This window comes from Megalops cyprinoides, chromosome 17, assembly GCF_013368585.1.
Source record: "Megalops cyprinoides isolate fMegCyp1 chromosome 17, fMegCyp1.pri, whole genome shotgun sequence".
NCBI classification, from domain to species: domain Eukaryota; kingdom Metazoa; phylum Chordata; class Actinopteri; order Elopiformes; family Megalopidae; genus Megalops; species Megalops cyprinoides.
In genome coordinates, this window is record NC_050599.1 from 9,586,778 (window position 1) to 9,613,019 (window position 26,242).

General features: G+C 40.4%; 2 protein-coding genes across 2 annotated transcripts in view; one reads left to right on the forward strand and one right to left on the reverse strand.

Moving 5' to 3' along the window:
- Positions 1–4,906: 4,906 nt before the first annotated feature.
- drc1 (dynein regulatory complex subunit 1 homolog (Chlamydomonas)) lies at positions 4,907–13,796 on the forward strand. Its single transcript, XM_036550217.1, has 16 exons — positions 4,907–5,146; positions 5,926–6,007; positions 6,688–6,800; positions 7,260–7,443; positions 7,574–7,711; positions 7,910–7,996; positions 8,227–8,349; positions 8,643–8,782; positions 9,007–9,141; positions 9,485–9,863; positions 10,226–10,315; positions 10,667–10,753; positions 11,172–11,293; positions 12,058–12,204; positions 12,672–12,774; positions 13,691–13,796. The coding sequence occupies exons 1-16, from the start codon at positions 5,025–5,027 to the stop codon at positions 13,745–13,747; spliced, it is 2,109 nt and encodes a 702-aa protein (XP_036406110.1). The 5' UTR covers positions 4,907–5,024; the 3' UTR covers positions 13,748–13,796.
- Positions 13,797–16,755: 2,959 nt separating this feature from the next.
- Positions 16,756–26,242, reverse strand: part of otofa (otoferlin a) — a 93,347-nt gene continuing 83,860 nt past the window's right edge. The window contains exons 39-46 of the mRNA XM_036549549.1: positions 25,954–26,114; positions 25,334–25,476; positions 24,869–24,957; positions 23,905–24,003; positions 20,247–20,488; positions 19,691–19,869; positions 19,134–19,234; positions 16,756–17,096 (exon numbers count right to left, since the gene is read on the reverse strand). Of these exons, the coding sequence (XP_036405442.1) occupies positions 16,916–17,096; positions 19,134–19,234; positions 19,691–19,869; positions 20,247–20,488; positions 23,905–24,003; positions 24,869–24,957; positions 25,334–25,476; positions 25,954–26,114 (1,195 nt within the window). The 3' untranslated portion in view covers positions 16,756–16,915. The remainder of the gene's footprint in view (positions 17,097–19,133; positions 19,235–19,690; positions 19,870–20,246; positions 20,489–23,904; positions 24,004–24,868; positions 24,958–25,333; positions 25,477–25,953; positions 26,115–26,242) is intronic.

The following is a 26,242-nucleotide window of genomic DNA, read 5'->3' on the forward strand; positions in this document are numbered from 1 at the left end:
TACATAAATTCCATCCACTTCATTTAAGCTACTCTCCTGCAGAACCAGGAGTCACTTTGAAGTTAACATATCAAATTAGCCAACTTTCCAGCTCAACTGCACTTCTGGAAGTAAACAGAGTATTCTGCAAGTTGATTTATTTAACTTGTCAGGGATTTTACAGACTGAATCTTGAATTATGTTTCAAAGTGACCAGTGGTGGTGTGTCAGCATGCCGATTTTCATAGACATGGTTTTCTTTCTTTTTTATTTTTATCATGCTAGGAGGCTTTATTGAGTTTAGTTTGTGCTTGAATGAAGAGTATGCCTCAAACCCAGTCCTGGACAGGGTGTACTCTGAAGAAACAAGCATGTGTACCATTATTTAAACACGATAAACCACTAGTTTTCTGCTTATGAACTTATCTGAAGTTAAGTGTTGTCATTATTTTTGTGGCTATTGTATTACTCTTGTTGAGAGAGTGGGAGATGGACAGAAACATTGGTGTTAAATGATATGTTGCCATAGATTCAGTTTCAGTCCTGTGAACTGAATTGTATCAACTCTTGTACAGATTTTTTTTTTTAAAGTGAACTTTATATACAATTAAAAGTAAGATACCTTTACCCCCATCTCATTTCAATGTAATATTTTTGAAAATTAGTTTTCGAACCAACATGGTAAGGTTTGTGTTTAAAAGGGTAATGTACATGACATGACAGTGTTGTCAAATGGAAGTTGATTTTCCCTTGGTCGGTAGCATGTGGCAGCTGTTTGCAAGTTTTGCAGCATTCTCCCAACGACATTATAAATTCTGGGGTGTGTATGGTCAATATAAGGGTTTCTGCATTAACTTTCAGTTTTCCTCAAATTCTAAGATGGTAGCCAAAAGTATTTGGTATCACAGTCATGTTCATTAAAATAATTATTCATATTAATCTTTATTCACAGCTTTAATACCTAACCATGGAAATGTATTGTATATTAAAATTCATTATTTAACGTGTGTATATATGTACACATGCTTATAAGGCTACATGTATAATATAGACACCATGCTGCATAAGAGAAATGTTTAATCATTCAAACAGAAGCAGCTATTGAAACCCAGGTTGTGGCATTGACATGGAGCTAGTCATACAGAACAGGTGATAGTGGTGCCTTGGGTCTCACCCTCACCTAGTGGCAGTGTTGTGCCTGGTGTAATGCCATAGGGCCACCACACAGCCTAACAGAGCTAAATCATGTGCCATTTTGGTGAGGGGAAAAGCCTTCTTACAGGTCCCCTGTAAACTGGACAAGTGCTCTGAACCATAAACACGTGATATTTATGATAGAATCCTATTACAGTGTACAGTGCAAACAAGTACTGTGTGTGAAAATGTGTTTTCTTTATATGTCCTAATCGAGACCATAAGTGGTCGTTGGGGTTCTGCGTAGAACAGGTTGAACTACTCAAGCCATTCCTGTTCCCTCCTTGCCACTTTTCCATGCACTGAACCACTCTAGCTGTGTTGCATTCCGCACAGTTTCAAAGGCATATCAGCAATATTTACGAAGTTAACTTTGAAATGCCGTAAAACTGTTATTGAATCCATCTTCATCAGCTCACACTGGTGAAATTTGACCCAAACCCCACAGCCCTCATTATGTGGGGTTTATTTCAGAACAAGATTGGATTTTGTCATCCCCCCCCATTGTAAACTACTAGTAAATATTTACCCCAAACATAAAAGGGCATCAGCTGTAGCTTGTGCTAAAAGCATCCTATGGAATCTCCACAGTTAAATGGTGTTTAATTCTATCGCTGTGTTTTTTTTGAAATATGGACCTACTCCATGCAACTGTTCATTTTATTAAGCAGTTAAATAGTTCATTTACAAAAGCCTATTACAAACGTCAATTATTAAAGCACTAGATACACAAGTACTTGAATATTGTTGTGTTCCTACTGATTTTGGATATTTGGCCCAACAATTTGTAAGAACTATTTCTTTCCTGGAATTTTCATTGTAGCTATTGAGTTGCTGCACTGTGGGCATTTGTCTGCCACTAAAAAATTAAAAATTCTCATTGGCATTACGTTGTATATTGACAGCGACTGCAATCCTTGCTCCGTTGTTGGCACATGCCTGTCTGTGCACTTGTCATCTCTCTCTGTTCTACCTCAAGGTGTCTTAGTGCAGGAGTGACCTGATGCAGTGCTGTTGGGAACAGGAAGTAACACAAAATATTAAAGCACTTCAATGTTTTTTTTTTTTTTTTTTTGTCCTTGTTTTTTGATCCTCATAACATCTGTCGTTACAAATGTTAGAAACAAAACTATAGATGTTGGGAAATTGGTTTTCTTGAAAGCTTGGTGACGCGTTTTATTTTATTTACTGCAGTAGACAGGTTTTAGGGTCCTGATGTTTCTTACTGTAATGCTGAGCCATGTGTGTTACTGTATGCTTCAAATTGAATTTGGCCTCACCCATTGACAGCATTGGTGGGGAAGCAGTGTGAAGTAGTTTGAACTTGTGTTTTTGGATTGGCTTTCAAGCCTCCAAATTCCAGGAGGTGGGCACTGCTGTGAGAGAATTTTCATCAGGTGGATTATTTAAGAGTTTTTTTGTTTTTTTTTTTGTTGAATAAAGGCGGCCAAATAGATGGGTTAACAGACTTAAGGAAAAGGTAAAGCGTTTGCTGGTTTCATTGTTCTGGTGCTCTGAAAATCAAACTGTACCTGAGAATTGTAGGAACTTTATTTGTCCTAGTTGACCGTGGTTGTGATATGTGGTTTGTACATTTCCAGAAACAAAGTGGTTGGCCAGTCAACCAAAACTGGACCTTTTTGAAGTTTTTTTTTTTTCCTCCAATTTTTAATGTGAAACTTTTCAATGTGAGTTACAAGTTTTGATTAGAACATTTGAGGGAGAGGGGGGTGTGAATGCATAACCCTCCTCATCATGATTCAGAAAGTTCTTGTATAATGAAAGTGTTTTCAAATGTGTAACCTTATATAATACAATCACATAATATTTTTCTTTTTTTTCCATATTTCATTATAATAGGCCCCTATAATCACTTTCATATGTGGTGTCATGAACTACCCTCATGACATATTCTCTTTTAAAAAGCATATATCATAATTACAGAATTATTTACATTGTATTGTACCTGCCGATGATGTACTGTATGCACCTGGCTACTTGCATTTTCCTTCTTTGATGTCATGCCAGTTTATCGCTATTCCTGATGTGTTTTCATTTATTATTGTTTGCCGCTTACCCATTGGACTGAAAAACTGAATGACTGGTACTTTTCTCCTCTTCAGAATGGGGTATCTGCCTTGCCTGCCTCAAAATTGTGGGAATGGTGGAGACTGAACTATACAGCCATTGCTTTGCAAAAGGGCAGGCTTTCATGATCACAACTTTGTTCGAATTTGCTTCGGACTTCACTATTTGGTGCAGTGTTGCGCCATCTTGCAGCTCACCCAGGGCCGAGACCAGGGCCCAGGCGCCAGTATTTTCACATTCACACTTTTAAAAACAAGCATACAAATTATAACAACATGAACTTAAATATGGGAGGGAAAATGTTTTGCCACAATCACAGTAGTTCTCAATGGAATAGTTAGCACAAATAATTGATCTACACTGAAGCTTTGGGGAGGACTCATGTATATATTTCTAACCTTCCACTTTGCTTCTAAAATTCTCACACACTGGGTCTTTGACATCAGTTTCTACTTCAGTAACCAGGTCTGTGACAGGTTGAAAGCATTCTGTAAATGCAATGACAAGTAATTATTTATTGTGATGGCATAACGTTAATACTTCAATAAAGGAAAGTCGTACACAAGGTTATATGCTTGTTTAATTAATTAATTAATTTATTTTTTTGGACTGTGACTATATCAAACATCCATTTTTAATGACACCACTATCTCTAGTGTTGCACAATCCTTGTCACAGGGGACCCTCTGCTGGTTGTTAGTCTAACTAAGCTTGATGTTTGAGTTTTGAAATTAATACACTAATTACACTTTTATGCTACATGGTCTCGTGCAATGAAAGTGTTGTTGGAAGGCTGTTGATCTAGAGAGAGATCAGAAATAAATTTTGTCATCTTACTTTTTGATCATACCCTTAACTGATAAAGGACCGTTGTCTGGTTCATTGTTGTTGTTTTGGGGCCCCATGCCAGTTAATTGAGTAATATAATTAAACTCATTCAGTGTTTATGCTTGTCACTGAATTAGTAATTATTCATTTTACTGAGCTCTTTTGGAATGAAAACCAGGTTTGGCAGCTACAAGGCTACGCGGCCAGCACAAGGCAGGGCTGAGCAAGCAGGAACAGTCTAGGCTGAAAGGTGGGCCCATAACCTCCACGGTACTTCAGTTCATCATAGGACACACACAAGGGGATCTGGAAGTGATCCCAGAGAGTAAATTCAATCTCCACAGAAGGGGATGGGGGGTAGCAGACACAAGAACAGCATGCAAACCTTGGGAGTTTTCAGGTAACATTAGTAACCACATCACTACAGTTTACCTAATCTTAGCACTGTGTTTTAGAATTTTCAAAGATTGACCCCTCTTTTCAGTGAAGTAGCAGTAGAGTATCAACATCCCATTGAGCCTCAGGTGTGACCTTTGTTCAATCCTAATTAAGCGCCACATACTCTTGATTTCTCACAAGGAGCTTTCAATTTAAAAAAAGTATATTTTATGTTCAAGAATAATTATCAACAGCCATGTTTTTTTGTGTTGGGTGTGCCGTAAAAACAACTCCCTGAATTTTAACAGTGCGATAATCTAATTCTCTAGTGGTTGGGTTAAGTCAGGTTACTAATAAAAAATCCCATTCGTCCGTCTACTCTGTGAGCCAATGAGAAGTTCCCTGTTGAAAGGTGACGTATTCGGCGGTATCGTAGCAACCAGAATAACAATATCAACTTCCCTAATGTGTCTAGAGTAGAGAAAACAAGTAATCCTTGTTGCTGTTGTAAAACACTTTATGCAAATCATAATTTTCTATTTTAAGCAGTCATCGAAATGAGTGATGCCGGGGACACAAGCAAAGAGGAAAGCGGACCCTCCGTGGAGTCTGACAATCCACAGGAGAGAATTGCGGCACGCCATCAACGTATTGCGCAGCAAATTGAAGCAAAGCATCGGTAAATTCGCCAATTTGATCTAACGTTACCATATCCCACTTTAGATCCATCACGTGTGCGTAATGTTTAACAGGTAGAACTGTAGCTAATGACTAACCATCTAGCTAGCCAGGTAACTACAGTTTCATCAATGGAATAAAATCTAGAGAATAACACACCGCCCTTATTATTGCGAATTTGCGTGTGTTTGCGAAGATAAGTTGCCTAGTCTAGCTAACGTAAATACCAGGACTCACTCTCGGTTGTTAACAAATTAGGAAGATAATAGTAGGTGTGTTAGCTGGGTTTTCTTTTCATACTTCTGTCAAAATAGTCTTGGCCTACTTAAAACTCATCCTGAGTTGTTGTTTTTGCCTCTTGTTGAATGTTTTCACTAAAAAATAATTTCAGGTTCAACCACTTTAAACTGTGTTTGCTTTTTTTTTTTTTTTGCATATCTTTGCAATTACTTTAAAACGATTAAAAGTAGGTAGAAAATGTTGCATTCTGCATCGTTTCATATATATTTTGAATAATAGCCGAACCAATCAATTTCCATTTGGAATCTTTGGCGAAAGTCTACATAGTGTTACAGCCTTTGAATAGATGGTGAGAAGAGGTGAGATAATCTGCATCCTATGTTCTGTTATGTAGGTAGTCAGAGAAGCTAATATCTACCCTCACTGCAATTAAATTAGCATTATTATAAAAGGTGTATGTATATATGTGTGTGTGTGTGTGTGTGTCGGTGTCAGTGTGCACTCTGCAGTCTACACTGTTCATTACTTTTTTATATGCAGCAAGGAACTTGGCGATGACTCTGAGGAGGATGAGCAGGCAGAAGCCAGAGAGAGCCAGAAGCAGGTGGAGCATAGTGAGGAGGTAGGTGATATTCATTCACTCTCATCGACCTTCACACACTTGTGTAAACGTCAGTGATTTCTCTCTCGAAAGAACAGCTTACATGCCTATTTGACATATTTGGTCTGAATAAATTTGCTTCAAAGTCAACAAGACTTCTGTAATTTATTCGTTTTCTTTTTTTAAACAACACAGACAGACAAGACAAAACAGCACTGATTAAAATTAATGGACAGTGTATCAAAGCTAAATAAAAGTAAATTCAGTATCTAACAGTCCATTCCCTCATATAGTGGAAATAAAGACTATCCCAGACCCTTATTCAGATTCTGTTTCGTGGTAGCCAGTCTGTGTAGAATTTGCCCAAAGGATGCAGTCATTACCTTGGGTACCCTAGGGGGTGTTTTTTTAAAGGTAAAGCCCATTGCTGCTGTGTTCATCATCTCCAGTCCAAATACATTTATATGAAAGTCTGATGTGCTGATTACTTTTTTTTTTTTTTGTTAAACAACCGCCCACCCTCTGGAAAATAAACTAAGCAAAGCAGTATTGTCTCAGATCATTTTTGCGTTTTATTTTTTGGTGTTTGCACAATGTTTACTTAAGCTTGCAGATATTTTGTGAGAGGGAGTTGTCATTGTGAGTTGCGATGATGAGATCACTCTGCTATTCTCTGTGCATTTATTTATGCTCCCCAATAGCACATGATTAAGTTAGAGCGCGATGGGACAGAGCTGCTGACCAACATCGAAACAGCAGCTGACTACAGGGAGTCCCAGAGGAGGATGGAGGAGGAGGAAGCTCGCAGGCTGAGGTACCCTCCCCAAGGCTCCTCCTGCAAGCCCACCCATCACACAGCACTGGGATTTATTGGCAAATTACACCCACTGTGGTGAAGGATGGATTACATTTGTAGTGCCTTGCAAAGAAGTGCACTTGACGTGTTTTTGCAAAGACAAACATGCAGAAAAACTCCAGGAAAAATAATCCGGTGTCTGATGACAAACCTCCTCACTTGGTGCAACAGTATGTGTAAAGCAGATAATATGGGAGCTACGTAAGTCTCTCTGGATAAGTGACTACGAAGCAGTTAATGAAAAATGACAGCATTTTTGCTACGGGAAAATCCACCCAGGTGTATTGCAAAAATGTGTGCTGGTTTGTATTGCAAATGCATTTGATTTGTTTCAACTGTACCCAGTATCTCTTGAGCCATATGGCTGTACATACGTTTCATACGAGTTCATATCTGAGCCCACTGTTCCCTGTAAAGAGTAGAGAAGCTGGAGAATGAGGCCAAGTCAAGCCTGGAGAAGTTTGAGGAGATCACAAAGAAATGGACGTTGGCCAAGGAGAAGGAGATCCCCCAGGACCTTCGTGACGCCCTGGTTAGCCAGCAGCAGCTGTGTGCCCTCCTGATTGAGGACAAAAACAAGCTCATCAATGACTTGCAAGAGGTCAGGCGCGCGCCACCATGTCATATGAGTCACACACACCACATGTTAGTATTGCTTTGCTTAGCAGACCCTCTTGTCCAGAGAAACTTGCATACCTTACATTTTTTAACATAGCATGCTGTGTCAACAGGAGCTGAAAGCCAGTGACAATCTTTATGTGAAAGACTTGAAGAGGCAAGGAGAGGACATTGATCTCATGATCGAGAGAATGGAAGAACAAATAAAGAATTTGACAAAATCCTACAAGCAGGAGTTTGCACAGATTGAGGTATGACTGGCAGCACAACATCGATAAGTTTCTTGCACTCGTCTTTGCAGTTTCCTTGTTTGTATATTTTGGTCACTGTCCTTAGGCCTACAATACGTCTGTATGTAAGTAACCATCACATTGAAAGGAAGTTGAGAGGGAAATTAAATGAAATCTGACAACCTGAGTTTATATTAATTGAACATAACTGCCACGCAGAGTGCCTTTGAAAAGGAACGTGCAGAGCTCCTTCACAAAAACCGTGTGGAATGGGAGCGGAAGATGAAGGAAAGACGTGACAAGGAGGTAGGGGTCTCATCAGGGTTTATTCTCCAAGTCTTCACTAACATCACACACTTAGCAGCAAGTGATTACATAATTATGATGATTTCATAGAGGTTGCTCTGTAGATTTCTTTTTTTTTTTGTAAAACCAAATAATATAATTTAATAAAATAATAATAATACATTAGTTAGTATTTCAAAAGCACAGCTATAGGCCCTTCATTGTACTGTTTTTAAACTTGCTTCCTGCAGGTGGAGTACCTGATGCAAAGGATGAAGAAGGTGGAGGAGAACGAGATGATGCTGGAGAAGCTGAGACAAGAGGATGCAGAGGAGTGCAATGCCATAAAAACCAAACTGGACACAGAGGTGAAGGTGAGTTCTGTGCCCTCCACACCAATAGGAGGCACCACTGTCAATGGTGTCTACCACACTGTTGCCACATGGCTCTCTACCTGTTATGCGATCGTTCAAAAAATTTCTTTCACATTATTTTGCGAGTGTCTACCCTACTCAGGGGGACATCATCACTGTACTTGCAACAACATGCAGCCAACCACTTGCCCTGAAGTAACTTGTGTTTACCTGCTTTTTGGTATGGACGGAGATCCCAGTACATCTCTTTTATACAATGTGTTTGCTAAACAGACACTGCCGTCTTCCTTCAGGTGCTTCAGCAGCAGGTGCAGCAGATGAAAGCCACCTACCAACTGAACCAGGAGAAGCTGGAGTACAACCTTCAGGTTCTGAAGAAGCGAGATGAGGAAAACACCATCACCAAGACTCAACAAAAGAGGAAAATTACCAGGTACTGTTCTCCCAAGAGGACTTTCCTAATAGAATTCAGTTTAGCCCAATGGGATTCATACAACGAAATACATGTGCCAGATTGTGGAAAATGGAGAGTGTCCTTTTGTTGCTTTTTTCTGTAATTTTCCACACACGTATTTCACTTTGAATGTGCATTCAACAGCCGAATGAACAGGACAGAATGGATTAAATGTGAATGTCACCCTGTCAACCCTGTCTCAGACTCCAGGATGCTTTGAACAATCTCAAGGTCAGATGCGCAAAGCAGGAGCAGCAGGCTATGGAGGAGAACCAGTCAATCATCGACGACTACAAACGCATCGTGCAGGAGAACAAGCACAGGGAGAAGAAGATGAAGTGAGTACAGAGGAAGTGTCTCTGGACTCTCACTCACTGGCACACTTTTAAGAGTTTTTAATACTCTGTATGAAGCAGGGCTGGGAAACTGTAGTCCTGGGGGTTTTATCTTGGCAGATGACATGCAGACAGAGCTCTAATGCCAGACATTTTAAGTCCTGTAAAGATCATTTCTGACAATATGTGAAGCAACGGTCAGCATACTCTGAAATTCCTAGGGATTGGGGTTGCCTTAGAAAATTACCCCATGGTATATAAGGTGCTCAGGTTGCTCTTACAAGGGGAGGATTGTATTAGCTTCCAGTGCTGTCGCCGGATTGATTTCCCCCCTCCCTCTCTGAAGGCACTTTGCGACAGTCGACGCAAAGAAGTTTGAGGAGATCTGGCTGATGAATGAGACTGAGGTGAAGGGGCTGGTGGAGAAGGCCTTGGAGATGGACCGTATGGTGCACGAGCAGTACCTGGGCCTGGTGTGGGAGCGCCCGTCCATGCCCTTCATGGAGCGCACAGGGCCCGGAATTCAGCCGCTCCCCACGCCAAAATCTGTCACGGAGTCGCAGAGAGAGAAGGCCCAGGAGGAGGCGGGACCCAGCACACAGAGCCCCAAGGCCTCTGCCTCAGAATCCGCTGAGAGCGGACCGGGCAGTGTCAGCGGGGAGGGGGAGTCGACCGTCTCCGTGATGACAGTCAAGAGGATTCTGGAACTCCTGTGCGACGAGGCGGTAGGGACAGCTGGTCCTTCCTATGCATCAAAGCCCAGGCCTTTGGCCTTTTATGCTAAGAAAGGAATCCATTTCTGCCTCTGGGCTGCATGTGCAGTAATGCTATGAATATAATTACCCATGAAATCTGAATATGGAATATAGTAAATTGGGCCATTATATGCAGCATTTTTAACATTCTCTACAGAACGTTACAGAATTTGAAAGCCTGTTAAGCCTGTTACGTAGTGTCATATGAAATTTATGTAAATGAATGAAATTACACTATACTTCACAGAAAATCCTCTAAAAGTAAAATATGTTTATGACTACTATAGATCCCATTTACTTCTTCCATCTCACTGTATTTTTGTCCCCAACAGGGTTTTTTGATTGATAGTAAAGTTCTGAAACTCCTGGCTCCTCTGGAGAAAGATGAGAAGTCCCTTGTGAAGCTGGATATTATACTCTCGGTACGTAATTTAAGCTGTTAAGCTTTGCACACATTTATATGTAAACCAAGTATAAGTATAATTTTATTTTAAGATTATTGTATTCACAGTCAGGCCTTAGTTAAATAACTTATTCTTAGCATGCATTATGTCTAACTGTAATGTACTTCCCCCTGTACTCCTTTAGCAAAGATTAATAGTATGGCAGTCACTAAAATGAATCAAAACTTTTGTGTAGGACTAATATTGTGACAGTTAAGAGAGTTACATAACGTTAAAGACAAAACACGTTGTAGCTAGATTGAATCTGGCTGCAGTGTGTTTTAACTAATCTAAGTTAAAAGTAACTATGAATTGACTTTACTCATAAAGGCAATTGGGGTTGACAATGAGGAGGACATGTTCAAGCTGGCCAAGTTTTTCATCAAGTATGGACAACAGCGGAAAGAGAGCCAGGAGGTAGGGTGAGGAACTGGTAAAGTTATGTAGGATTGAAGAGATTTATTCAACTGTGTGAGGATATTTATTTGATACTGTATGTGTGATTGTACAGAGGACAATTTATTATCAATTTGTTGTTGAAGTTAATAATTTAATATTTTAAAATATAATAGAACAAGATATAAGAAAACAGAATGGAATGTATTGTCCACAAATGAAAAATTGTCTTTGGCTTCATCTTTATTATTACGTTAAGAAATTCATTAAAAACATTAATTAAAAATCTCTTTACAAACAAAGAGAGGGAGACACAGAGGAAGATGATTTGTATTTTCAGTAATATTTTTGGCAGAGCAGTTACTCTTTACGTTTAGCTAGATAGATAATGTTTTTCAGATTGCATTTTAAAGTAATTCATTTTTTTTTCCTCTTTCAGGCCACAACAGCGGAGAGGCCCCAGAGCGAGAGAGAGGGGAGTAGTCCCGTCTGGGAACTCATTCACCCCAACGACGTCCTGGCTGCGCTACGCGCCTTCACCGCTGAGCACTGCAAGCCCAAGTGAGTGGAAGGGAGCATACTGAGGCCCTGGGGGGCCATCAGTCACAGCGGATTCATTCCACTGAGTCGGAGGGGCCTACAGACGAGCTTTAAAAGCCTTAACTGGGAAGCTCTCACTTACACTCACAAATGGAGAACAACAAACTCACCTGTGTGGTCTTTCTTTCATCAGTACTGTTTGACAGTTTAGTGTGAGTTTTGTCTACAGTCAGTCAGTCAAAACTGATTTTGATACAGCAGAGGAAATGTCACAGAGCTCTTCATGGAGCACCTCTCATGGAAACAATGCAGAGTAGGGTGGATGTAACGTCAATGTAAGAGTAGTGGTTCTTTTTCGATATAAATTACCCAGCGTTGTGTAAGAGATTAACACAGCTATTCTCAATGGAACAAGGAAATAGAGAGGAAGACACAGCAATATGAAGGAGTTGCACCAGCATATTTAATTTGATCATTGATGCAAATGGATTTTCATACAGCTTGGATATGAATCTCAGTTGTTTTTGTACTAAAAGCTGTCAACCAGTTGATTAATAACAAATTTAATATTTATTAGAATATATTTATCTGTAGCATAATTAGCTATGAATTTCATTTTGATTTTAAACTTATAGAAAGATGAGAGGACTTATACCCTACATTATGACATTATAACATGTAAAAAGTGTAACACATGTATGTTTCTCTGGATAAGAGCGTCTACCAAGTGACAAAAATGTAATCTATTAAACATGTCTAAAATGTGATTCATAACCGATTTCCAGGGAGAAAAAACAGCAGTCCAAAATCCTGAGTTTGGATCAGAGGGATGAAGCAGCAGATGCTGCTTTCTGGGAAGCTGCGGCCAACGTCATCCCAGAGTCCAAGCTGAAGCTGTGGGACACCCTGGAGACTGCGCTGGATAAGTATCAGTGAGTGGGCGAGAGCCCAAATTGGCACACGCATCCATGTTATCTTAAGTACCGGGCAAAAAAGCCCCAAAACTATGACCAAACTCATGGAAAGAAAGGATGAAAAGTAATTTTGTGCACCCAGTGGCTTTGCACTTCCAGTAACTCATATTCAGGAACTGTTTCTGTTAGCTTTTTTGGTAATTCAGATAAATGCTAAACAAGTTACTCCCTGGATTTTTTTCAAGTTGATTATAGTTGATTATAGCACAGACATTCTGGGTAGAAAAAAGTACTTAATGTAACTTAATGTCAGTCTCGCTTTGATTTGCTATTACCCCATTCATGTAACTGTCTTTTGTGGCATTAACAATTGATTTCATTTCCAAAGTGTTTTTCAACTACTTATTGGATTTTTTTTTTGAGTTGAAGACAACAGAAAAGACTAGCGTTATATGTCTTACTGTGAGCAATTTGTGTGTTTTCAGCACTGTTCTGACTGAGAGGGCCCAGCTGCTGGAGGAAACGCAGCATCTGAAACAGCAGAACGAGGAGATGAGGAGGCTTCTGCAGAAGCACGTCAATTCCAGGGTGAGTGCAGTCACGAGGCCTGCGCCGATCGCAGATCAGCAGGGAACACATGCATCACAAATTCATTACTTCACTACAGCCAGGCCCTGATAACTGCATGCACTCAGGACTGTTACAGTGTTACACGCTTACCCTGAGTATGTGCATAGCAGGAGGAAGCGGAGTCAGGGGGGGATTAAAATGGGACCAGCTGCATATTGTACAATAAAAAGGATTAAGGAGTCGTCGCATATGCCACTACAGGAAAAAACTGCTGGTTCATGAAACTCAGTGGAGGCAGATAACACACTTAGTCCAAACTTCAGTCTCATTGCTTAGCACTGTTGTAAAGTCTGATCAGCTATTTCTTGCCACATGCACAATCAGGTTTGAAGATTTCTTGTATTAGTAGAAAATGTTAAATAAAAGTATACGTAAAAGAATACTTAAATCTGTCACTCAAAATATCAAAGTATGGACTCCTGAGGAGCTCAGTGGTTAGTACACTTGCCTTGAGCACAACCTGAGCTCTACACTCCGGGTTTGATACCAGCCAACAATGATAGGGAGGCCACAGCCCACAGAGACAGGAGTAGGTATGTCACCAGGAGTTGCTCATCTCACTGCTCTTAGGCACCTGTGAGTTGCTCAGATGGGGTCAGCAGAGTGAAGCATATCCTCCAGTGGGTTCTGTAGTGTGCTGTGTGACATGCAAAAATGCTGTTGACTGCATGCGAGTGTATTGCTGGATTGCATTCATCTCGCCTCGCAAGTACAGGGGTTGTCACAATGAGACGCGTCTAGTACACAATTGGTGAAATGGGAAAAAGTATAACATCAAAATATTATAACACAGGATTGAATCTGAACAATATTTCTATATATTTCAATCAAGTTATTTGTGTTAATGAACTGACACAATGTTTTCCTCTAACAGGTGAATGCTGAATTATTAATCCCACCCACAAAAGTAATGCAGCTTCAGCAAGAGTGAAGTCACTACTGTGTGAACACATGAATTTCCTACCAATGGCTGCTTAGGAAAGAAGTGAGGAGAAACAGTGAACAAAATAGGTTCATTTCAAATAAAGCCTTATTGATGCTGTAACAGACTTTTGTGTTGTGCTGGACTTTTAGATATTCAAAATATTAATGAGAGTAAGAAGAAAAAAAACTGCCAATTTTAAATGTAGTATCTAATTGAATATAGAAATATTACATTTATGTGTTAAAGTTGGAATTAAATCAAATGTTCAAAACAGATACTACTTATATTTAAGTATATGCTTCTGTAGGATTACCTATGATTATTTAAAAAGTTTGACACAGCTGTCCATGTCTATTCTAATATAGTCAATCAGGGTTATTCAGCTCTGAATAGTATTGTCTGTTAGTGGCACAAGATAATTGTAACTTCAACACATATTTTTTGTCTATACACGTAAACCACACGTTCCACAGGCTTCTTTATCATCATCCTTCATAAGTGCAGTGTGTGCTACTGGATATACGTGACCCTTCACACCACAGAATGGCTGCTCTTGTCCTCACAGTCAACAAACTCCCACACTGATGGCGTGCAGCTGTCTGCTTTATTAAAAAAGCCCGGGACACTTGGTCTCGCCTGTCCAGTCACCCACCAATATTCACGATCTTCTGACTAAGAGCTCCTGGCATGGAGAAGAACAGCAGGCCCAAGAACAGCAGGATCAGCAGAACAGCCAGCAGTCCCATACAGTGCAGCTTGTAGTGACGCCAGGCGAGGATACAGGTGACACGCATCGGGTTCAGCAGCCACGACATGCTGGTGTTGGGGCGACTGGAGAGACAAGCCAGGGGAGTCACCCGAATATTCGTTCATCTCTTTATTGTTTCTTCATCATTTAATACAGACAAAAAAAATATTGCACACTGTAGACCAAGGAAATATATTTTACACTCTTAATCATATAAACAAGCGAGAATCAGTGCAAACGAACCAAATGGATTTAATACAAATCATACCAGGACTACAATTCAGCAAGAGCAAACTCGGTTCAGAGAAAACGACACACTGCAAAACAAGATGTCAGATCGTGTTGAGGAAAGCTCACACTGTTTCTTTTTCCTTCCTGGGATCCTGGTTGAGACCTTTGTTATAAGACACTAATAAAACTTCCATTTCTAAACCCTTCATTTTAAACCTTTCTGTTCTATGTGGTCTTTAGAGCATTGAACCGGTATTGAACCAGTAAACATTCTTATTCACTAAGGTCTCTGATGCCCTCTCTCAAATAAAGGCCGGAAAACTTGGAACCAGAACGTTCCAACAATCTTTATATTGATTCACTTGTCACAAGAATTGCAAAAACAATGGAACGCGATAAACTGAGGTTTTCTTCAGCCAAATCTCTTAGAATTTCATTATCATGTTCTTTCTTAAAATGGGATACTAATGCTTCACTGGCTTTCTCAAATGAAGCACACAATGTGATATAACAAACATTAGACCTCTTTTTCCACTGTCAGTCCGCAACCAAGCATACAGGCCCTGTTTGTTTTCCACAATCTTTGTCAAGATTGAGAAACACTCTGATCTGGTGCTGGTTACAAGCAGGTTGCAAGCAGGGTTAGTGCTGTTTGTAGTGTTGGTGCCATCACCAAAGCTATCTGGAGGAAGGAAATGCAACAGGAGGGCTTGATTCATTGTACCAGGCTATTTACCTATCAAATGTCTGCACATCAGTATTGCTCAATAACCTTTGTTAAAATCAAATGTTGATTTTGTACTCTAACAATGTAAGTATGCAACAGCTACAGCATTTAATAGCTATGTTTACATTTACATTTACCACAGAAAGGGTAGTTGTATACCTGTGAATTAGCTAGTTAGCCAAAAATTGCGAGAATGAAAGCTTGAAAAAAAAATCTCTGAATGTACACCTGGTTAGGTATCTACAACAGCATATACCTCTCACAGCCAATTACTGCACTGAAAAACTCATCCTCATAACCAGCCTGGCCCAGCTCATCACCAGCACATCTCAGTTCTGTCAGTGGAAAAGGGGTATTTGTGGCTGAGTGTGTTATACAGAGGTTGGCAGTACCATCACTAAGGGAAAGGGTGACTGACACCTAGCATTGTCTTTCTTTGGGAAGAAAAACATTGACTTTGGTAAGGACTTTAACAGAACATGCACATCTATAAGACCCAAGTGCAATGTTAAGTAAGATTTAAGGTCCTGCATTTACACCCATGAAATCCTCACAACCTTAATTTATATTATTTGTCCTTAGTACAGTAGTTACTGATTTATCACTAAAAAATATTACATCACAGTTGCATGCTTTTTTCTGTTTACGCCTGCAAGACATGAGTACAGTAGTGTTTTACCAGAGGTTATCTGTCACAATACTATGGACAAATTACAGTTGCATTCAATAACATATTTGACGTTCTAGATAATTTTTTTTTTTTTTTTTTGTTACAGACGGGACCTGTGGCATATAACATAATGGTGTCCATACTGTTTGAGGAGTGAAATTTAAGCTACACAAAGAAAATTCCTTAAATCAAAGTGTTTAAATAGTCAAAGCTTTTAAAAAATAATCAGCCTTTTCAAAATCTCCTATTTTGAGTATACTCACGTGTTAATTAGCAAAATAGATATCTGCTACCCATTAATATTTTCATTGTTAATACATAACTGTGCAAAGGCTACAGGAGCCACAGCGGACACACTGATGATCTGTAGAAAGTTACTGCTTTCAGTTTTTTCAGCAATGCAAAAGTGCTTGGGGGTAATCAAAACCCAGTTACAAAGGTCCATCAGATTTAGAGACCACAGCAAAAATCTGAAATATTACAGTATTACTAGAAATATTACAATACTAATAGAAACTTATGTTTAAAGAGTCCATGCAATATCACTTTTGTAGCAACCAACTGGAGTATCAATTTAAAAAGTGTTCCCTAGAGGCAACGGAGAAGCAAGTCAAGCAAAGGTAATGGTGTTAGCCGTGTGATGTGGCAGAGAGCCTTTTGACTGAAAAGGTGAGACTGTTGAGATGTTTTCGCCGAGAGTGGGAGGGAAGTTGCTGGTGCTGCACTGCATAGCGAGAGGCAAGGTTAGGAGCAGAGACGGGGAGAGAGTACAGAGTGATAATCTCTCCTCCCCCCACCTCAGGCCCCCAGCAGCTTCTTCACCAAGTAGCCTGGCATGCTGTAGAGGAAGAGGCCCAGCATAACCAGCAGCAGCAGGGCCAGCACAATCTTAATGATCAGCCACTTGTAGCGGTTGCAGACGAGGTAACGGATCGCTTTGAGGGGACTGAGGAACCAGAGGAAGGTGGTGTCGGGTCGGCTGTTATAATATGGGAGGGAGACAAGGAGAGACAAGTTAAGCGGGTGTCAGTGGTTAATCAGCAATGACCTGGGCAATTGACTGAACTGTGACCTCCTCATCTGGTTTCCCTGACAAGGATTTGTTGATATGGCCCTGTTTATAAAAAGAGTGTCTGTTTTATTTAATTGTTTTATCTTTCTCATACACTCCTGTTTCAACTGTTCAGCATTTTTTCAGGTATGAGTGACCCAATGACAATGCTCTTCTCTTCTGTGTTTTTTTTCCTACGTTTTTGTTTGCTTAGTGTTGCCCCTCTCTGCACTCCCTTTCTGAGTAACTGAGGGAATATCTCCAAAGATAACAGTAGTACCTTTTTTACAACTAGTTGGCAAATGAAGACAGACCCTTAACAGGGCCTCTTTATATTATCTTATTGTAAAGCGTATAACTGAATCATATATGCTAGAACCTATTTAGATGGAGAGATGAACCAATTTGGACAGGGGGGGAGTTGAAAATCAGCAGTGTCGAAAGTTGTATTCAACCCCACAGTCCTCCAGGCCAAGAGCTTACTGTCCTTACCACAATTCCCACTTACAACTACCAAGCTAAGGTGCAATGAAAATGGAAGAAAATGTGCAATATATCCTTATACAAGTGTCCAAATTATTTAGAAAGAGTGAATATGTTGCAAAGGCAGGCTGAAGAAGCTGTTGAAGTGTTACATCAGCATTCACCTGTTACCATTTTTCTACAGCGGTATTATTTCCGTAAACCTTAGGGGTGTTTAATCCCCCTATAATAGACTTCCCTATAAAAGCACAAAACATATAAGTATCTTTTCTTTCAATCTGTTGATTTTGGAAGGGAAAGGAGAATTACTTCACAGTGACAAAGCACAGTGATATTCTGAGATGATGATGAACAGCCATAAAATGAGTGAGATGGGGATTAAAACTATCAATAAAGAAAAAACAGAAATATATAAAACAAATAACAAACAAATATCTTTTTTCCTTCCAACCACTTCAACTTAACTTTCAGATTAAGAGACATCAGCACTGAGGAAAGACATACAGAGGTCAGACAGAAAGATGCAGAGTGATGGAGATCAAGAAATACAAGAGATGGAGAGGACAGAAAGGTGGACAGGGGGAAAGAGGGCTACCCATTGGTTTTCTCCTTAGGCTCCAAGCAGTTTCTTGACCAGGTAGCCAGGTATGGAGTATAGGAAGAGACCCAGCAAAAGGAGCAGAAGGACCAGAACTAGGGCTTTCAGGATCAGCCAGCGGTAGTTGTGCCAAATGAAGTATCGGATGGACTTCAGGGGGTTCATGAACCAGATAAAGCTGGTGTCCGGTCGGCTTTCATCCAGAGAGGGGGCGGGGGGGGGGGGGGGGGGCAGGGGGGGGGACAAGGAGGTAATAATGGCAGAGTTGAAAGTGAAAGGGAAAAGAGGGTCAGAGGTCACACAGGAAGGAAACAGCAGGGGAATGGAGAAATGGGCAGGGGGGAAAAACAAATTGTGATTGTCACAGTGTGAAAATAAGAGTGAAGGCTGTCATAAATATTCCACCAGAGAACGATAAGTCTTTGCCACTGTTTGCGTCATTGCTGTGCCCTCCCTTACAGTTGGTTACAAGAAAGCAATTGGGGTTGTTGTCATTTACAGCAACATCTTGTTCACTGCCTTTTTTCAAATCAAGGCGCATTTGGTCAGCCAGATGTATGTATGTATGTATGATCTCAGGGGTTTGACTGAAGTTGGCACTAAGTACCCCTTTCAGCCTACCAATTTTGAATGAGCTGATTATGGTGGCCCTCCAGTAATATAATTTGATTACTGAATTACTGATTACTGATTATCTATAATATTATTTACTGTCACTGTTAGAGTGTTGCTTATTGGCAAAGTTCCTGATGTTAGGACACTGTAGGCCTATTTCAGTAGTGGGAGACAGTTTGGAAATGACAGAGACAGTGGCCACACACAAGACGCCAGGGTAAGGTCTCTCTTAGACTGTGCAGATGAGTGGTTGTCAAGGATGGACTTACTTTGGTTTCTCCAGAGGGTCTGGCTCATTGCGCCCCAGTCCGACTGGATTCTTCTCTGCCTCCTCAGCTGTCATGAGATGTAGCTCTGCCTCCACTTTGCCCTGGAAGGACAGTAAGACCATGTGATTAAGCATGTAGATCTATCTATTTAAATAAATGACATCACATTATTGTCATTTTCAGACACTCTTATCCAGAGTGACTTACATAGGTTACAATTTTATCCATTTATACAGCTGGATATTTAATGAGGCAACTCTGGGTTAAGTACCTTGCCCAAGGGTACAGCAGTGGTGCCCAAGCGGGGAATCGAACCGACAACCTTGTGGTTACGAGCCCTGCTCCTTGCTACTATGCTACACTGTCGTTTATTTGAAAATATACCTGGAAGTAGCTAATGCAGTTTGCACAAAAAAAATAGCAATGTTTCATATTGAATTGGAAAGCCACATCAGAGGTCTAGTTATGTTTAATTTTGTTGTTGCATTTGTATTCATTTTATTCTTTTTTATAACGCTGTTCATTTGTTGCTGGAGTTAAGTCCATCTGTGATTTACCGTGAGCTCCAGTTCGTCGTTTTCGTCGCGCGCTACAAACGGCCACCAGCCCTTGACCCTCTTCTGCTTGAAGATGGAGATGGTGGGGAGCTCCTGCTCATTCAGAATCATGTCGACGGAACACTGCTTGGCCGTCTTCGCACCTCGAGGAAACCGATTCAGGTCCAGCTCAATTGCACCTATGTAGAGAGAGTGGTGGCAAAAAGCTGAGTGCAGGCCTCAACACTACTCCTGAACAAGCACAGTCACTTTAAACCTTTATGATCCATAAATGTAAGGTAGGCATAAAGGTAAACAGCACATTTGGAGACAGTTTTAATTTTTCCTGCTCATAACTGAGGTTTTGAGAGAAAATCAGCAATCAATAAGTCATATTTGACATTTCTATGAGTAACAACTACTGCCTCAAGAATCTTATGAGATGGGTGTAATGTTATTTTTTATTAATTTTACAATGATTTGTGGTTAGATTTGCAAAAATGAAAAGGGCATCAGCCACAAAACAGCAACAACAAAAAATTCTTCAGGGGGAGGTTGAAGAAGGGGGCTGTCGCACCTAGGAAGTCGTCCGCTGAGAAGTGGTCAGCATCCCACACTTGCAGGGTGAGGCGGGCGGGGATCTTGTACTCAGTCTCGTCCCAGGAGAACATAGACTCCTTCTTGGAGATGACAATCTTCTCCTCGGCCAGCAGGTAGTCGAATGGGAAGACGAAGCGCCAGTTGAAGTTGCCCTCCCCCGTGAGCGAGTGATAGTGGACATCCGTGTCCTGCTTGTCTTCCTGTTGGCCCTTCAGCCAGCTAGGGTAACACCATCAGACAACCAGTCAGAAACTCTCTTCTGAGAATGGACTCCTATTTGGTTTATCAAGAGAAACTGATGAACAAGTAACCATCTGTGCTTTTTTTGAATGTCTGTTGTGGTTTGCTGAACCTGGCATAGCCCATGAAAGCTAGTGAATTTTTTATATGTGTTCCTGTCGCTTGAAATGACTTTTTTCTTATTTATCCACTTAAACAAGTTTTAACTAATATTATGCAGGAGGTATGAAATCACCCATGAATTTTCCTGGCTTCCATAATTTGGAGGTTGTAGGGGATGAACATTCAATCCAACCTCTGAGATGTTTTGTCTTTAACTCTGAGTAAGAATTTTTTTATATACTTGCACAATATTTATGATAATATCAGACACTGGAAAACTTGTCATTATGAAAATATAATAATATGCCATTTACTTTATCTCATTACTCAAAGATAACAGTAAAACAAATTTAATAAACCACTTACTCTACTCAAGATTTAATGAATAGCCTTCTCTGAAATATGTGATGCAATAAAATGTATACCTAAATACATATATGCAAATTATTTCTATCTGTAATTTACATTAACATTCTAAAAAAATTGTAACACTGTACATACTTTTATGTGACTCTGCACCAAAGAATCAGGCATAAGTATCGTTATAATGCTTTTACATTTAGATTAGTTATCTATGAGAACATTTAATCTCAACACATTAGCTAACACGTAATTAAACATTGTTAAATAAGTAAAAACTAAAATTAATTTAAATTAAATTAATTTAAAATCATTTTATGTTAAATGCCTTTTAAAAGTGCTTAAATGAGGTGAAGTGCTGTAGGTTACGACACAGATTTGAGCTAGTTTGGGACTTCAGCTCCCATAATCACCTCTGTGCAATCTTGTACAGTCTTTTGCCTCTTGAAATAACCCCTGTCCTTTTCTGTAAGTTACAGTAGCCACAAATATTCATCTTAAATACCATTAATTCAGCTGCAGTGAAAACAGACCATTTGGAAGACCTTTAGAATTTATGCCTGATATGGTGGCAGAGAGTCACATAGTTTAAATGCCATGCTTATTCTACAAAATGAAAAAAAATCATATAAAAGAGCAAAAGGAATATACCCATTTCAAATGCTACACCAAGGTCAACACAATTGCCATAACAACCATTTGCACATTGAAAGGTAACATTCATATATAAAGGACAGATGCAATATTCACTGAACTGAATGGACCAATTCTACAGCACCAGCAAACCAAGCTGCAAGTCCAACAGAGAGGAACGTACTCTCGATGCAAACCAGCCTCAAGTGCTTAAGCTTCTTTCATTGACTTGGATGAGCAAGACCTTTTGATGAATCTGAACTAGCGAAAATGCATTTTCAGTCCTTACAGACAATTTGGAGTACTTTTGAGAAGCCTGGATACAATTAAATGAATCCAACTTCCGCCTTGAATAAATTCAGTAAAAGCTGGCATAAAGCAGCTATCAGAACCTGGGTGAGCAGAGTATACATTCAATAGATGTATATTTGAATGATTTTTTTTTTTTTTTTTTTTTTACCCATTCCAAAGTCATTTTACAAACTGAAATGCATTTTAGCTCAAGGTGGAATAGTGGCAGATGGGACAGAGATGGAGAGATGCCAGTATGTGTTAATGATGCAGCAGAACATGCTTGGACTGAATCATGAAGAAGTTTCAGAGATCGCTGCACAAGTGAAGTGTTTTGGCCCCAGCTGAAGGAGGCACATAGCTGAGGTCTTCAAATAGGACCAAATAAGATACGTTGGCTTGTTGAGGCCACTTGGCTATCATAAGATTAGAAGATAAATAACTGATGATTACAATTTTAACTACATGGTTGTGTTAGGACTATGAGTACATATGGTCGTGCAAAGACAACGACTTCAGTAATGTTAAAATCCTGAGATAATTATCACGTAGTGTTACAGAACCACACAAAATCTTGTTTCTGAATGACCTCAAGGACCCAACGTGAGCATCAAGTCTGGTAAGATATAATTGGTGAGGCAGGACTGAGCTGCTGATATGTTGGCTGACCCGCGCTGGCCAGAGATCCTGGCTGTGAGGACGAGTGGGGTGAGGCCAGTGATGGAGGGAGGATGCAGCTGTTGATTGGGATGGGGTTGGGGGGTGATGTCATAGATGTGATAAGTGAAGCAGCCAGTGCTGGAGGTAGGGGCTCCTCCTGATGGGACATTCAGCAGTGGGGGGGGGGGGGGGGGGGGGCTTTCACATCTCAGCCTGAAGTTCTTAAACTTCATTAGGTAGACACATATGGAATAGCCCAAGGCGGCACCACTATGTCAAGTAGTTGTCAACTGTTTTTATCGGTGACAACTCTTCCTACAGTTTCTTTCTTTAACCTTTGTGCTAACATCAGTCAGTTGTAATTTACTGAATTAAATGTGCTTAGAGACCTGCGCCCCACCAAAAAAAAGCATTGTGATAAACCTCTTTTAAAAATATCAGCAGTCATTTTTAGTTTTCCTGTCATGCTAGGAAAGCAATTCAGGTTAATATGGTTCAGTATGTATACCCTGTTTTTGACCCCATTTAAAACATTTGACTGCTTTATGTGTGTATTGATTTAGCATATATATGTACAGTTGCTCTGTCAGTACATTTCTCCCATGCAAACTTGCATTCTTTAATGCTTTCATGCGAGGTCCATGACTTCCCATAATCCAAATAGTTTTCACCCCCCCCCCCCCCAAATAAAAGGAAAGAAAAATGCTGAATGATTATGCTGAAACAAGACCATACCAATTAAACCTCCACACACACAATCAGGACAGCGAGGTTATATGCTGAAATCCATGTAAACTGGGAGAGACTATGGAGTTGAACAGTCTCAAACATGCATGGTTAAGAAGTGTCTCGTTATCTGGGAAACACATTATTCCCTCTCCCCAAGCTGTCAAACTTGTCAAACCTGACACCAGCACACTTAAGTTTAGTAACAACCTGAATTGCAGTTATGTGTTTAAGTGGTATGGTCCTGGGGGTCTTTCTCAAGCTCCCTTAAGCTTTTGTAAGCGTGCTGTTGGAAGGGCTTGGGAGAGGGCAGTGTGGTGTAATTGTTTTGGGGGTGGGGAAGTGTAAGGCTGATGCATACGAGCCATGCAATGGAGTAATCTTTACCCCCTGACATAGATGTCAGACATCTTCTCTCCTGTCATGAAAGCATCATCTTCAAGAACTACTTCATCAGTGTTCCAAATAATAACACGAAGCTCATAACTAGACAACAGCACAGCAACGACACAGAGAAAAAGAACAAAAAAACAGACACAAAAAAAGGAAAAAAAAAAACAATGATTAACACCGAAAACACACACTTCCTGCACGACGGGGCACGCGTGCGCGCCCGTACCTACCCCCGAACAAAAATGTCACTGGACTTTTCCCCAGTGAAGTAATCATCGTCTTCCAGAATTACTTCGTCTGTATTCCAAATAATGACCCTTAGCTCATATCTGGCAAGGAGGAAGGGACACAGGATCAACCAGGGACAACTCTAATCAAAACTGGCCAATTCAAAGCCCTTTTGTTACTGCTGCCGTTTGTATATGTATATAACACATACATTTAAAATTCAGTATTATTCCTTTACCAAGGAGTGATACCAAATAACAACACCAAAACACATCTGTTCATGCTTGTTGTCACCTCCTTCAAATCAGCAGAGGCACTTGTTATAATACAGACAAACTACTCTATTTGTTTGGGTAATTGCAAAATAATTAGCAGAAATTACTTCAATGATTTAATTTCTGCATTAAATCATTGTTCGCAAAGCCTAATGCACTATAATAAATAAGTAATGCAAATGCCGGTAAGACTCACCCCCGAGAATCATGGGAAATGAGAGGGAAATGGAAAATTACTGCAGATATAAGACATGATAGATCTTACAGAGGAAAATGCAAAATAACAAAGAAACCTTCCACTTACATCATGAGGACAAATATAAAAATCCCATTGGAAAAAAAATAATTTTGAATAGAACAGACTGAAAAATTTAAATTACAACTGTAAGTAACATAAGTGAAATTTTACCCCATGTTGTAAATATCATATGTGAGTTTATCTCTTCTTCCTGTGTGTTCTGGTTTCACAGACATTTTGCAGAGGTGTTTCATCTAGAAACCCATTCTTAAAGCATGTGAGGAATGGGTAGTTTGTGATGCTGTGCCACCATGCTATTTGCACTGCACTAGGATCTATAAGCTGGTGTTTGGATAGCCCACTTTCTTTTGAGCATATCTTTGTCACATCTAATCCACAGGAAGACAGACCAGACACATGCTAAGCAATCCACCTCCACAGCTAAGAGCTCACCTCTTTGGCTTTCTGGGTGAGATGTCGATGGCTGGCCCTGGGGCTGGCATATCCATGGGAAACATGTCCACCCACATCTCGATTCTCCCCTGCGGAGACACAACACATCGGTGTCACCCCAGGACTGCACCAGACAAGATGAGTCAGCTAAAACCTTTATTTTTTATTAAGTACATGCTGGGTGACATGAGAAAAGACCTTGAACACAGCTTATTCACCAGCATCAGGTCAAAGTAGGTGCTGTGCTGCACAGGCGTATGTCAGCTGGATAGGATGATAAAAGGCAGCGACAGTTAAATGGATATATCCATGTAATATACAGATTTGTGAAGATACACAGAGCCTGCTCTGATCTGATGCCCATGAATAATCATTGTGAAGGGTCCTTTATTTATACTGATTCCAGTGGGAAGACAGACATGCAGCTGTTCCTAGAGAAACCAGGAGGGGGCGCCCATGCAGTACCTGCTCGATGCCTGGTTTGTCTGGGTTGAGGAGAGGCCTGGTTTCCACGTGTTCGGGGATGAGCTTGCAGCCCACCCGTGGGATCTCCTCCCAGTGTTTCAGCACTGTCAGGGCCAGGTGCTCGTCCGTCTGCTTCTTCAGTCCTGTCAGACACACACACCACCATGCCAACAACTTCAGCCAAGAACTTAAAACACAGTGCGGCCTATATTATTGCCATCTATGTGGTTAGCCAATGAAACTTATCCTGTGAGAAACACACAGACAATTTGACACATTATCCATTATATAGCTGCAGAAGCATTTCAGGTAAAGTACCTTGCTCAAGGGTACAACAGCATTGCACCACCTAGGATTTGAGTGAGACCCTTCAAGAACTTACCCCATAATAAGGATTCTGAGATCTTTATAATCCTATAAACATTTTACAGTTCGAAGCAAATAAAGCTGTGATCTGATATGAGCAAAGAAACCGTCTTCATTCCAAGGATTTATTATTAGCCATTACTGCCTCCATCCTCCATCCAGATATCACACGCACAAAAGAAAGAGGATAAATAATTTTGTGCTGAAATGCTGCCGCTGCAACGCTGTGCTAAGAAGACCTTGTCTCAACAAACCGTTTTCGTCCTCTATCTCAGTGGGTCCCAGGAAGATGCGGTTGGCCACTTTGACTCGCCCACCAGGCCCGTAGTGGGGCCCGTCCAGCTTGCCCTCTTTGCACAGCTTGGCCAGGATTTGCGCTGGCTTCATTGGGTCCCTCCACATGTTATAGCCATGGCTACAGAGACGGAAAACACAGCTCTTCTAAAAGGCTTTGAAGTGAATGTGCAGAAAAAAAGAACTTACCTCTTTCATTCTATTGCCCTTTGTAGTCAGACATTACTATTATGACTATCTATTTATTTG